Below are 14625 nucleotides of genomic sequence, written 5' to 3' on the forward strand. Positions count from 1 at the left end.
TAATTCCTGTGGGCTAGCTTATCGAGCTGGGCAACCCAGCTCGTCGAGCTGGGCATGGCCAGCTCGTCGAGCTCCCCGCACTAGTAAGGCTAACTCACCGAACTGGCGACGGGCTGAACATGCCTAATTCACCGAGCAACTGTCGGGGTGTCCCAAGACGCGATTTTCGTCCAAAATTGATCCTATTTTGACCTGCACACGCACATAAACTCCAAACGACGTTAGTCCAAAGGCTAAATTGACCCACCAGTCGTCAAATTTGAGTAAAAACTCCATTTAGTGCGACCTTTGGTGGATCAATCAGTCGAAATAAATAAGTGACAGTTCACGTGTGTGCTATTTTGGCAATATTTGCCTGAAAACAATCAGAAAATGGCTAGAAACTATAAAAGTAAATAAAACATATAATAAAACTAACTAACCCACACACATGCATAAAAGTGCGAGAATTGCTCGCTTATTGAATGAAAAAACCATCCTAAAAACCGTACCTAAAGATAGGGTTTTTTACCCCTATCATTTATCCCATCCATATTCAGCATCCATGTATCCCAGAAGAGTAAACTCAGAGGTGTTGGGATATTAGAGACCTACATTCACAGAACCTTGCAAATACCTAAGGATTCTTTTCACTACTATGTAGTGAGATTCCTTAGGGCTAGACTGATACCTAGCACAATAGCATACTGAGAATTGTATATCTAGTCTACTTGTAGTTAGATAGTGTAAGGAACCAATCATACCTCGGTATAATTTGTTGTCCACTGACTTACCTAACTCATCCACTGAAAGTACGGTGTCATTGCTCATAGGTGTTGAGATTGCCTTGCAATTCTCCATGTCATATTTCTTCAGTATTTCCTTGGCATATTTAGTCTGGCTAATGAAGATTCCATTTTTACCTCGCTTAATTTGAAGTCCAAAAAAGAAGCTAAGTTCTCTCATCATGGAGATTTCAAACCCAGTCTGCATTTTTTTGCTAAATTCTCTACAAAGTGATTCATCAGTAGCACCAAATATTATATCATCAATATATACTTGTGCTAAGAGGGTATCTTTACCTTTCCTCTTGATAAACATGGTTGTATCGGATTTTCCTCTGACATAATTTCTAGTCAGAAGGAAGTCGGTTAAGCGTTCATACTAAGCACGTGGTGTTTGTTTTAATATATAAAAAGCCTTTTTGAGTTTATAAACGTGGTTCAGAAGCTTGGAGTCTTCAAAACCAGGATATTGATTTACATAAACCTCTTCGTTTATAATCATATTGAGGAATGCACATTTTAAATCCATTTGAAATAACTTAAAATTCATGTAACTTGCATAAGCACATAAGATACAAATAGCCTCTAACCTTGCTACTGGAGAAAATGTTTCTCCATAATCTATACTTCCTGATGACTATATCCTTGTGCAACCAGTCTTGCCTTATTTCTTTCATGTTTCCTTCTTCATCCAACTTGTTTTGGAAGACCCATCTGGTTCCGACAATTTTCTTACTTTTTGGAAGGGGAATTAAGTCCCATACAACATTTCTCTTGAATTGGTCTAGTTCTTCTTGCATAGAAATCATCCAGTACTTATCTCCTTTAGCTTCTGGGAAGTTATTTGGTTCTATGCTTGAGATGAAGCCACATTGTTCAGAAGCCTTAGCTGGATTTTGGTCCTCACTCCATTCTGGACAGTATCTAGGATATTTTCCACAGAGTGACCTCTAGGAACTCTTACTTATCTGGGGAGAGGATTGTCTTTAGCTGTGGATGTTTCAACAACATCTGCATGAGCAATCTCATTAGTGAAAATAATTTCAGAATTAGTTTTACCTTCTGACATTCCAGTGGGAAGAGGTTCAGCAGCTTGAGTGTTCTCAGTAGGTACTGAGGCTAGATCTTCTTCATCCTTGTTGTTGCTGAGTTGACCTACAGGGTTAGTCTCATCGAATTCCACATGAATTGATTCCTCAAGTACATCAGTTCAATTATTGAAAATCCTATATGTTTTACTGTTTGTTGAGTAGCCAAGAAAAATGGCTTCATCAGCCTTAGAATCAAACTTTGCAAGATTGTCCTTAGTATTTAAAATAAAACTTTTGCAACTAAAAGCTTTGAAGTATCCTATCTTAGGCTTTCTCCATTTCCATAGTTCATAGGGAGTTTTCTTCAGTATAGGTCTAACAAGAGCCCTATTGAGAATGTAACACGTTGTGTTAACAGCTTCTCCCCAAAAATACTTCGGAAGCTTGTTTTCGCTCAGCATTGTCCTAGCCATTTTAACTGAAGTTATGTTCTTTCTTTCAACTAACCCGTTTTGTTGAGGACTTCTCGGAGCAGAGAAGTTATGGTCAATGCCTCTGGTTTCACAGAATTCATCAAACATTTGGTTTTTGAATTCTCCACCATTATCACTTCTGATATGAGCGATTTTTAAGTTCTTTTCATTCTTAATTATTTTACAGAGGATTGAGAATATCTTGAATGTTTCATCCTTGCTACTAAGAAAGATGATCTATGTATATCGAGAATAATCATCCACTACTACGAGTGAATCTTCTTCCGCCCAAGCTCAGAGGCTGAACTGGCCCAAAAAGATCTAAATGTAGTAGTTCTAGAGGACGTTTAGTTGAAACAAGATTTTTACTTTTGAAAGATGTCCTAGTTTGTTTTCCAGCTTGACAAGCATTACACAATTGATTCTTTTCAAATTTCAGAGTTGGCAAACCTTCAACTAATTGCTTTCTTGCTAAATTATGAAGGAAAATATGCAAACGTTTGCAGCGGAAATATAAAATTTTTACCTATTTCCTTTTCCCAAGATCCGTTAATCGTTATTTCATATAAGGAGGGATTGAACATAAATACCTTTATGACGATCAATCTACCGTTGCAAACGAAGTGCCCACAACTTCAAAAGAGATGGAAAACTGTCTACCAATCTGCCCCTACCCGAACAGACCTTCTAGACCTCCGAATGACAATCCCAACGGTGCAAAAAAGGAAGAATGTGTCTAGAAGCTCCTGTCCAAAAATCGTGACAATCCGACGGTTCAATCTTCGGGAATCCGTGAAATCGTGAACTGACCCGATGTAGGAGGAGCAAAACGAATTTCTCCTTTTGTATGTCTTTTCTACTTTCATGAACATAACAAAACATAAGTAAACGATTAGAACTCAACCAAGTAATAGCAATCAAGATAGATTGCCTCTAATTAATCAACACAAGATCAAAGAGAAAGAGGAATAGATCAAATCAATCGAATGGAAGCAATCGGTGGAATTCCATCCTCTACTGTAGGGGTTGAAAATCTCAGTCTGCGGGAGAGACTAGGGTTGGCCAAAATTTGCAATGGGAGGGGGTATATATAACCTCTTGTATCTAAACCCTAGTTAGATAGAATTAGGTTACATATTAAGAGTTATATTCGGAATAATACTCTTGTTATTATTATCTATAATTATATCTGAATATATAAAGATAATATTAACTTATTTAATAGGATAATAATTAGAAGCAATTTAATCTCAATAAACCTTCTAACTTGATTATCCTATAATTAATTTAATCCACAATTATAATCTAATTAAAAATGTCGAAATTAAATTAATTCCCACATGTGTCATAACACATGAATTTCGCCCCACTCCATACATGGGCCTTAGTGGACTAAGTTGGGCTTCCATCAATTAATTAATATCCATTCCTCTTTTTGGTTCCAAGTCTTATGTGTGACCCATTAGGTTCTTATTGCTTCTAGCCGTATACAACTATTAAATTAATTTCTCAAAATTACATTCAATCTTTGTATAACGGAATGAGTGCGCGAACTATGATTGGCAGATCCGAAACATTCCCCCAGAGCTATAAGAAAACAGGTTGATTCCGTCGTTGACCTTTTCGTATTAGTTACAGTATAATTCGATCCTTTATCAACTACATCATTGAACAGAATCTTATGACTATAGATTATGTCATAAGATTCTGTTCAATGATGTAGTTGATAAAGGATTGAATTATACTGTAACTAATACGAAAAGGTCAACGACGGAATCAACCTGTTTTCTTATAGCTCTGGGGGAATGTTTCGGATCTGCCAATCATAGTTCGCGCACTCATTCCGTTATACAAAGATTGAATGTAATTTTGAGAAATTAATTTAATAGTTGTATACGGCTAGAATATCAATTGTACGTGGAGGGAGAAATAAGAACTTAACGGAGTAATAGGAATGACGTGTCCAATCCGTTCTTGAAGTCTAAATTGATACCTTTTTTAAACGTTAAGCATATATTGGTGTTATTTTATACGTGGAGCCTAAATTGATATTTCCTAAAAACTATAGACCTATTTTGGTACCTTATCCTAAATAAAAAGAATGAGGTTGGTAGTTGATTTTTATATCAAATGAGTTAAAAACTTATAACTAGTGCGATAGGGGAAGATGATGAAGTTGGATTGGCAACTCAACTTAACAACATTAATTAATGAAAGGTGTCCAGGAGCATTTGAAAAACCAAATTAATGAATAAGCGATGATTAATCCATTTACAAAATTGAAGCCCAAACCATGCAACATATAGCTTTGAACTTGGACAATTAAACACACATAATCCACTCATAGCCCAAGACAAAATGTATTTATGTAAAAATTTTGTAAAGACATGAAAGTTGTTCTGTCTCTGAATATTATTTGCAAAAGCCATTGCATGAAAGCTATAATTTTAGAAGGCCATTATAGTGTCTTGTATATATTTATACTCTGCTTTGTAAGTTCTAAATCTTGATGTGATTTTCTTTTAGGACTTTGGGAAGTAGCAATATAAAACGACTTAAGAAAAACTTTACATGTATGAAATCGAATTTTTTATATTCAAAATAAGTTAACTAATCCATAAATTAAAAAGTGAAAAACTATTAATTTCTTTAGACATTATATCAATTTTTAATATAATTTATCTAATTAACCTCTATTTTAGTCAGTTCCGTTAATTTAGTAATTTTATCATAAAAACCAAACCTTATATTTTTTATAAACTCAAATCGAAACCCAACCAAATATATCGAATAATTGAACCGAAATTCATTTCCTAATGAAGTGATGTATCTACATCAATTACTGACTATGTTTGTTTACACCAATTACTGTTTATTTTTGTCTTTAATGTTTTTTTTCTTAGAGTGATAGCAAACAATAAGGAAAGGAAGGGACAGGTGACAGCAAATGTGGTGAAGCTTTTAAACTTTGAGGTACGTAATAATCTTTCATATCCTTGTCTTTTTTGTTTGCACCATTAATATGTTTGTAATCATGAGTTGCTTTTGTTTGTGTGATTGCATCATGAAATGGAAAATTTGACTAAATGTGTGTTTTTATATTTTGATCAGCTATTTATTAATGGAGTATAATGATAACAAATGGTTGGAACTTCCAAGGTATTGTGAAAGATATTTGAATGGAGATAAATTATTTATAGAACGTGCATTTGATAAATATAGTGTAGGAGAACAAATGAAATGTCCTTGCACACATTGTTGTAATCGTAAATGGCATAGCAAGGGTGCAATTTATGATCATCTAATTTGCAATGGACCGGCTTTAACCCTTGCTAGTTGGATTTATGATGTTGTGAGAAAAACTACTACTAATGATGAAAATGTAAAGGCTAGTTCAATGGGTATGAATTTTGGAGATGAACTAACTAGAATGTTGCATGACAATTTTCAATATATAGACAATGACTTAGGCAATGATGATCATGGAATAAACAATGGCCCAAATTTAGATGCAAAAAAATTCTATCATCTTGTTGAGGAGGGAAAACAACCCCTATATCCTGGTTGTGAAAGATTTTCTAGGTTAAGCTTCATGGTTCGACTTTACCTATTTAAATGTGTTCATGGAGTTAGTGAGGCTGCATTTTCAGATTTGTTAGAGTTGATCAGGGAGGCTTTTCCTAATGCCGAAGTACCAAAATCTTTTAATGCCGCAAAGAATGTAATTAAAGATTTAGGTCTTGATTACCAAAAGATACATGCCTGCCCTAATGATTGCATGCTATATTGGGCTGAAAATGAAGGTGAAACTGTTTGCAAAATTTGTGGTGCTTCTAGGTGGAAAGTTGTGGATAATGAATATGTTGGTGTTGAAAATGAAAAGCCTAAGAAATGTCACAAAGTTCCTGCAAAAATAATGAGATATTTCCCTCTAAAACCAAGGTTGCAGCGACTATTTATGTGTAAAGGTTTGGCTGAATTAATGATATGGCATGCAAAAGAGAGAAAAAAAGATGGCAAGTTAAGACATCCAGCAGATGGTGAGGCTTGGAAGGCCATGGACAGTTTGTATCCTAACTTCAGCTCTGAAATTCGTAATGTCAGATTAGGTTTAGCTTCTGATGGTTTCAATCCTTTTCGAACAATGAGCATATCCCATAGCACATGGCCAATTGTTTTGATTAATTATAACCTACCACCTTGGCTTTGTATGAAACCTGAAAATTTGATATTGTCTACTCTAATTCCTGGCCCAACTTCTCCTGGGAACAATATTGATCTGTACATGCAACCTCTAATTACAGAATTGAAAGAGTTATGGGATATAGGGGTGGCAACTTATGATTCCTTTACAAACCAAACCTTTACTTTGCAAGCAAACCTACTTTGGACCATTAGTGACTTTCCGGCTTATGCTATGTTGTCGGGTTGGAGCACGAAAGGTAAATTGGCTTGCCCAAATTGTCATTATGAGACTTCTTCAACTTACTTGAAGCATAGTAAAAAAATGTGTTATATGAACCATCGCAAGTTTCTTGATTCAAACCATAAGTGGAGGGTTGACAAGAGAAGATTCAATGGTGATATTGAAGTGGGAAATATGCCTACTGAGTTGTCTGGAATGGATATTGTGGAGTTGTTACACGAATTTAAGAATGTATTTGGGAAGCAGAAAAAGAAACCACAACCCAATTCCAAATGCCCATGGAAGAAGAAGTCCATACTTTTTGAATTACCGTATTGGATACACAACCTATCCCGCCATAATCTTGATGTCATGCATATAGAGAAAAACGTTTTTGATAATATATTGGGGACTTTGTTGAGTATTGCAGGTAAGAGTAAAGATCATCTAAATGCACGATTAGATTTGCAAGATATGGGCATTAGGAAGACCCTTCATCCTTGAAATTCCAGTGATAATAAACACATTGAATATGGGGCTGCCTGTTTTGACATGACTAACAAAGAGAAGGAAGTCTTTTGTATGGTACTTAAAATGGCCAAATTACCTTATGGTTTTGCATCCAATATTGGCCGATGTGTGCAAGTGGGTGATAGGAAAGTATCAGGGTATAAGAGTCATGATGCTCATTTCATACTTCAATATTTACTACAGTTTGCTGTGAAAAAGTCATTAAAGGCCGAGGTTGCATTGCCTTTGATTCGATTGGGTGCATTCTTTAGAGGGTTGTGTAATAAAGTTATCGATCCAAATGATATAAAGGGGTTGCAAGAGGAGATTGTTGAAATAATTTGCCAACTTGAGATGATATTTCCACCATCTTTCTTTGATATAATGGTTCACTTGCCAATACATTTGTGCAAAGAAGTTCAGCTTGGTGGTCCTGTTCATAATAGATGGATGTTTCCAATCGAACGCTACTTGGGAAAGTTGAAGTCCTATGTTCGCAATAGATCAAGACCAGAAGGGTGCATAGCTGAAGGGTATTTGGCTGAAGAATGTGTCACTTTTTGCTCAAGATACTTAGGTGATGGTGTGAAAAATAAACTCCTTAGTCAGTCGGTTGGTATTGGGGGTTCAATTATTCCTACTATCGGTTATCCTCTAGGTATGTAGAAGAATAAGCGCTGGAATTCTATTCATTTGGATGATGACACTTGGAATAAAGCTCATCGGTACATTCTTTTCAATTGTGGAAATGGAGAAGTGGAGAAATACATACAGTAAGAAGAATTTGTTCATTTCAAATTTTATCCATTTTTTTTTATTTTTTTTATTAATTATGTAATTGTACATGAATATATTTCTTATGGTTGTATTCCATGTTTTGTTCTTCATTTGTAGGGAACATAAAAATTTGTTGGAAAGTTTTCCAAAGAGACAAAGGTATAAAAAAGAAAGAGCACACAGTTTAGAATTTCATAAGTGGTTTAAGGAGGAGGTTCAACGAAAGACTTTTGTTTCTAGTGACCTATTAAGTTTGGCAAAGGGTCCAGTTCGATCTGCAAAGAAGTTTAGTGGATATGTAATAAATGGATCAAGGTTTCATACTAAGAAAAGAGACGAAAAGTGTACTACCCAAAATAGTGGTGTCATGTTAACAGCCCTAACCACTAGCTTCGCAAGTTCAAAGGACCAAAACCCTAAAGTCGGGGATGTGAATTACTATGGATCAATTGAAGATATCATTGAAATTGATTACTGGGGGGCATTTAATGTTATTTTGTTTAGATGTTCTCGGTACCAAGAAGAAAAAGATGATTATGGGTTTCCTCGAGTTAATGTTAGCAAGTTATATAAAAAAGATGACCCTTTTGTGATGGCCTCACAAGTGCTTCAAGTATTTTTCATTGAAGATCCTACAGAAAAATATTCACATTATGTTATTAAGAAGTTGCCTAAGGAATGGTCTGATATAGGAGAAGGCAATGATGCCACTGAAGAAGATATAAATGTTGTTGATGTAAGGGAGAATTTTGTGTTGTGTGCTGAAATTGATAGTAACAGAGATAGCTGGTCCAGAGATGATGTGCCTATAAGAAAAATCCCATATCCAACAAATATAGACCCAAAATCAACGGATTACACAACAAATGATGTTGATTCAGACATTGATAATACTGATTGGGATTGGCTGGACTCCAATAAGTAAATGTAGGTTTTCTTTGCATCTTTTCTTTAAATAAATTTATATGTGTGTTTTGAGATATGTTGAAATTACATATGGTTTGATATTTTTATCTGTGTTTATCCTTGTTTCAGATATGTTTAGAATTGTCTCTAGTTTGAGATTTTGTTTAGAATTGGTACTTGTTTGAATTGCTAATGTTTAAACAATCATTTTTTACTTACTACATATGATATTGTTTTGTTGCAGAATGAAGGAGAAAACGTACGTTTGTTATTAAATTCTACCATGGAGGAGATTTTAAGAACAACAAGTATGTTGGAGGTGAGGTTTTTGAGTTTCCCCCTTATGAAGATGCAGATTTGATCTCATTTACTTCATTGATGAGTGATGTCAAACATGAGTTGAAATATACCGAAATTAGAGGGATGTATGTCAAGGCAGATGACAAAAAGGGATTCAAACTCCTTGTGAATGATAAAGATGTAATCTCTTACATGGAGAAAGTGGGTGATTCAGGGACTTTGGAATTTTTCATCGACAACATAGTTGACCAAACTAGTACCGTTGTGAAACAAACACAGCCATTTGTCCTTGTTCGACCAAGGAAGCTTCCTACTGAAGGTAATTTTGGGTTTAGATTGTTTATTATTTTGTCAACTTTTACTACAATATTTGATTACTTCGAATTTTATATAACAGAAGTTCCTTTAAGAAAAAGTCCAAGGTCAAAAGGTGAAAAATGCAAGTTTGTCACTTTGAAAAGTATTCAACAAGAGAGCTTATGCAAAAAAGAAAGAGTTGGAAAGAAAGAAAGAGCTTATGCAAGTTGAAGTGTCTCTAGTTGATGAAAAGATAGGAGATTCTGATGACGTTGAGGGGGATGCTAATGTCGAACATGAGGAGGACTTGGTTAGTCAATGGAATTCGTATCTTAATTTTGAAAATATGTTATTGTTGATTATTTGATTAAGGTTGATTATCCTTAAATGAAGCCTCGTGATAAAGAATCTATTATGCAACTTGACAATGCATATGAACAACTCCGAAATGAAAATATTGCAAAGAACAAAGACAAGATTGCTTCACTCCGGATGGATTCACTATCTTCCTCTATGAGGAATTCTATAAATCAAAATGCAGAATCGAAGGTATATTGACTTAAATACAACTCTTATCTTATAGTTATATTTTTTAACCTTCTAACATATTCAAATAAAATTCAGCAAGGAAAAAAAGCAAGAAAGAAAAAGGTTACTAGCAACCTCAACGTAACTAGGAGGACAACACGTTCCCTAGCACTTGCCATTGATGCAGCTGCTAAGAAAACAGTCAAGGATGTTACAACAGAAGGGTGTGCTAGAAAAAGAGTGGCAATAGAGGTAATAGTATGTTCTTATCGACTCTAAAATTTCTTTATTATATATTGATGTTCTTTCTTGTTTTTGAACTCTTATTTTATTTACATGTACGTTTGCAAGACAACGGAAGAACCAATGGTAGAAGTTTCTGAAGGCTGTGCTGAAAAGTTGGACATAATGCATCTCCGAAAAAAGAGAGATGAAGGTATTGGAACAATGGAGAATTATATTGCGTTACGAAAGCGACAAGAAAAAACTCCAAATCAACCACAAATTGGGTTAGTTGAGCTACCAACTGAAATGACACAAATTGAAAATGATATAATTGTTCAATGTGAGAGTCAATTATCACATGATTCTAGAGGTAAAGGAACTTATCTCATGAGAATATTCTCATTATGTAAATATCCTCAATTTAATGTTAAATTTTTGTTTTATAATGTTGACAGCATCAACTAAGCAACCGAAAAGGAAGTTTCGAGGACAAACAAAATTGGATGCAATCCATACAAGAAATATTGAAGAAAGAAAGATGATAATGTTGAATGATGTGAATCAACCAATTGGGACAGTACATCAAGTTTAGCCACACAAACTGGTCACATGTTCCCGATAAAGAAATTTTGTGGCAATTTGTCAAGGTAAATTTACTATTGTTTGATGAATACATTTAAATTGCTTTTGTTACTATTAATTAACATCAAGCCATATATTATGTTTATGTTATAGCAAAAGTACATTATACATGATGATGGTAAGAATTGGGTGATGAAAACTATTAATGATGCTTGGAGGGGTTATAAATGTCGACTAAAAACTAAGCATTATAAAGCTTATGAAAATGATGAGGATAGATTGGCAAACAGACCCGATGAGCTTCCTATCGAAGAATTCAAGGTTCTCCTCAAATATTGGGGTGACAACAAAATACAGGTAAATGTGAATTAAAATAAGCTTTACATGCATTTGATTTTTTTTTAAATGGACATTTTTTTTCAAGTTAACCTATGTTTTATTTTTTTATTATTGAGGCACGAGCTGCAAAAATGGTGGAAAATCGAAAACATGTCAAGGATGCACACACTGCTGGACCAAAAAGCTTTGCACAAATTCGCAACAAGTTGGTATGTTCAAATGCTTATTTATTATTAATGTTGTGATATATTTTATTTTACAAACAATTATTTTTATTACTTTACATAAGCAACTTGAAAACCCAAACCAAGTGGCACCATCAAAAGTCGAACTCTATATTGCAACTCGCAAAAGGGATGAGGGACGCACTTACAAAGCAACCGATGAGTTTGCTAAAACTAAGATTGTAAGTATTTTCTCTCTTTATAAGTCTTTTTATTGAAATTTTTTGGGATTGATACTATTGATTTTGACATGTTGATAAGTTTGCTGCTTGTATTACTTCTCCCTAATAACTGTTCTTCACTCCCTCGATTTAGTCTTTTGGTTAAGGTACTATAGATGTGGTTAAATAATATTCTTAAATTGGATGAAAATCTACCATAATCAATAACTTACAAATTTGGATATAGATTTGTAGAAAAAATGGTATAACATGAGAAGAATAAGATGTGGAATCATGATAAATTGACGTGAGAATTTTATGATAGATGAACATCAAATTAAGGTTGAATGTGAGTTGTAAGGGTGCTCGCTATACTGTTTTTTATAGCTGGAATAAAGTTCAATTTTAGCTCTTATTTCGTATAATTTGGCCTAAGTCTTTATTTCAGTTTTACTATATTTGGTCCCTTTATTTTTTTTTATCAAAATGTAGTCCTTAACATGACAATTCGTAATAAGCACGCCTATATTTTTCACTCTTATAGTGAAGGACACACACATATCTTGGTCACTACTACATGTTATTATTAATTAACTAACGGGATAAGGTATCAAAATAGGTCTATGGTTTTTGAGGAAGTATAAATTTAGGCTCCACGTACAAAATAGCACCAATATAGGCTTAAAGTTTAAAAAATGGTACCAATTTAGGCCTCGATAACGGAACGAGACACGTCATTGATATTATTCCGTTAAGTTCTGTCAGTTGTACATGGAGGGAGAAATCAGAACTTAACGGAGTAATATCAATGACGTGTCCAATCCGTTATCGAGGCCTAAATTGGTACTTTTGTAAACGTTAGACATATATTGGTGTTATTTTGTACGTGGAGCCTAAATTGATACTTCCCAAAAATCATAAACCTATTTTGGTACCTTATCCCATTAACTAAATTAGCAAAATAATAGTCATTAATTATTAATTAGCAAACTTTAGTCCTTGTACTTCCTTGGCTAGTTAGACTTTTATTGTAAGGAATCATACTTCCAGTACCATATTCATAGTCTATTTTGGTGAGCAAATTAAGGTCCTACAGACCATTAATTGATTTTTGTTAATTAAGAGTTCAATTAATAATGGCATTATATTTATTTGGGTCTCTAAACTATCAAAATCATCAATCAGGTCCTTGAATCAAGCAAAAATCATCAATTGAGTCCCAAATCTATTCTAAAATCGGAAAATGTGACTATTTGATATAGCTTGTAATAATCTATGTATTGGTTCAAAATGAGTTTGGGAAAGATGGTCTCAAACTGTTCAACGGAATTATTTTCGATGAGACCTCAATTGATGATTTTTTATTAGTTTAGGGACCTGATTGGATGTTGATAGTTTAAGGTTCTAATTGACTTTGAAACTGTAGTTTAGAGAGCCAAATGAGTATTATGCCATTAATGATTAGAAGTAAATGTACAAATGATTTAATTAGTCAGAATTGTTGAAATGATTAGAACTGAAACTAAGATTCACTCTATTCCTTTTTAGGATTCATATATGAAGCTAGTGCTTACTGTGTTACATTATTGCTTAGTGAATTCACTTATGAATTTCTTTAATTTGCCTTATATATTCTTATAAATTATTTTGAGAGTTAAAAATTTTGATGTCCAACTTAATTATAATTTACATTTTTCTCTTCCATCCCTTTTTTATTCTGCCACTTGTATTCTTTGTGACCATGTTATGTAATATCGATCCTACTGAATCCTATATTTATATTATCAATGCCTAATATATTAAGTTGGAGACTTGCATGTAGAAGGTTGAGACATTTCTAAATAATATAATTGATGTTTTTGTGAATACGTCTTGGAAATGAATCATTTTTTTGTCTCGTATTTGGCAGCCATTTTATATTTGATTTTCTTTTATAGGCAAGGATTGAAGAAATGCAGTCAGGGGGCGAAAATATTGTGATGGTTGACCAACTACTATCGGGTGATTCATCCCATGGAGCTTCATGGCTTCTCGGTAGGGGTGCTAAATCTACGACAAAAAGGGGTCCACCATTGAAACCCCCAGCTGATTTCATGAATGAAATGAAAACAAGCCTAAGGGAGGAAGTGAGGCATGAAATGGAGGAAGAAATGAACAAAAAGATGGAAACAAATATGACATTTATGATGAAACATTTGGCAAGACTCAACCCAACCTTAAATATCGATGTTGATTCAATCACATCTTTGTTTGCTAATTCTTCCCCTCCAAATAATCTATCTAGTGAGGAAACCAATGAGGTAAATGTATTGAATAAATTCTATACCAATCTATATAATTTTATATTGAAAATTTACAATATTGTAACACGGTTTATATGTTAATTCGTGTGCAGGATGACCATGATGGGAAAGATGATAAGTGACATAGATGCCAGAATATTATGTGTGTGTTTTTTTTTTGAAAGAATATTATAATACTATTTTATGTTTAGAGATTGTTTATGTATAAATTTGGATCATTATTTATATAAATTGGTTAATGGATAATATATACATATATTCTTTCATATTTTTTTTTTAAATTAAAATGACTTTTAAATTTATTACAGGTTCAAAAATATTGAAAATTATGCGACAAAAAATATAAGGATGTTGCAAATAATTATTGAAATTGTTGAAAAGAGAACTAAAATTGTTGCAAATTCAAATTAATTAGTTGTAATAGTCAACTAAATTGTAGCAAAATTGAACTAAACTGTTGCAACTCTAATTAAACTTGTTGCAATATCGAACTAAAATTGTCACAGAATCCAAATAAATTGTTGCAAAATTTAATTAAATTTATCACAGAAATTGTTAAAATTGTTACAAAATGTGACTAAAATTGTTGCACAAACTGCTAAATTTGTTATAAAAATCAATTAAAATTGTCGTAAAAATTGTAAAAATTGTTGCATTTCTAGTAATGCAACAATAAAAACTTATTGCAATTTCTTGAAAATTTGTTGTATTATTTATAAATTGTTGCAATGAATTAAAATATGTCCAACTATTGCAAATTGTTGCCAATTTCAAAATATTGTTGCATTAGCAAATAATGC

The 14625-nt window shown here is 33.5% G+C and overlaps 1 protein-coding gene and 1 long non-coding RNA gene across 2 annotated transcripts; both read left to right on the top strand.

The window, feature by feature from the left end:
• Positions 1 to 10839: 10839 nt before the first annotated feature.
• LOC136228558 (uncharacterized) lies at positions 10840 to 11330 on the top strand. The gene is made up of 3 exons (XR_010688741.1): positions 10840 to 10863; positions 11077 to 11155; positions 11254 to 11330. It is a non-coding gene; the product is annotated as an uncharacterized lncRNA (long non-coding RNA).
• A 146-nt stretch (positions 11331 to 11476) lies between these two features.
• Positions 11477 to 14046, top strand: LOC136229181 (uncharacterized). The gene is made up of 3 exons (XM_066017779.1): positions 11477 to 11543; positions 13460 to 13822; positions 13918 to 14046. Exons 2-3 carry the CDS (start codon positions 13475 to 13477, stop codon positions 13945 to 13947), a joined length of 378 nt encoding a protein of 125 aa, XP_065873851.1. The 5' UTR covers positions 11477 to 11543; positions 13460 to 13474; the 3' UTR covers positions 13948 to 14046.
• Positions 14047 to 14625: the final 579 nt, after the last annotated feature.

The sequence above is a fragment of the Euphorbia lathyris genome, chromosome 5 (genome assembly GCF_963576675.1).
Source record: "Euphorbia lathyris chromosome 5, ddEupLath1.1, whole genome shotgun sequence".
Taxonomy (NCBI): Eukaryota; Viridiplantae; Streptophyta; class Magnoliopsida; order Malpighiales; family Euphorbiaceae; genus Euphorbia; species Euphorbia lathyris.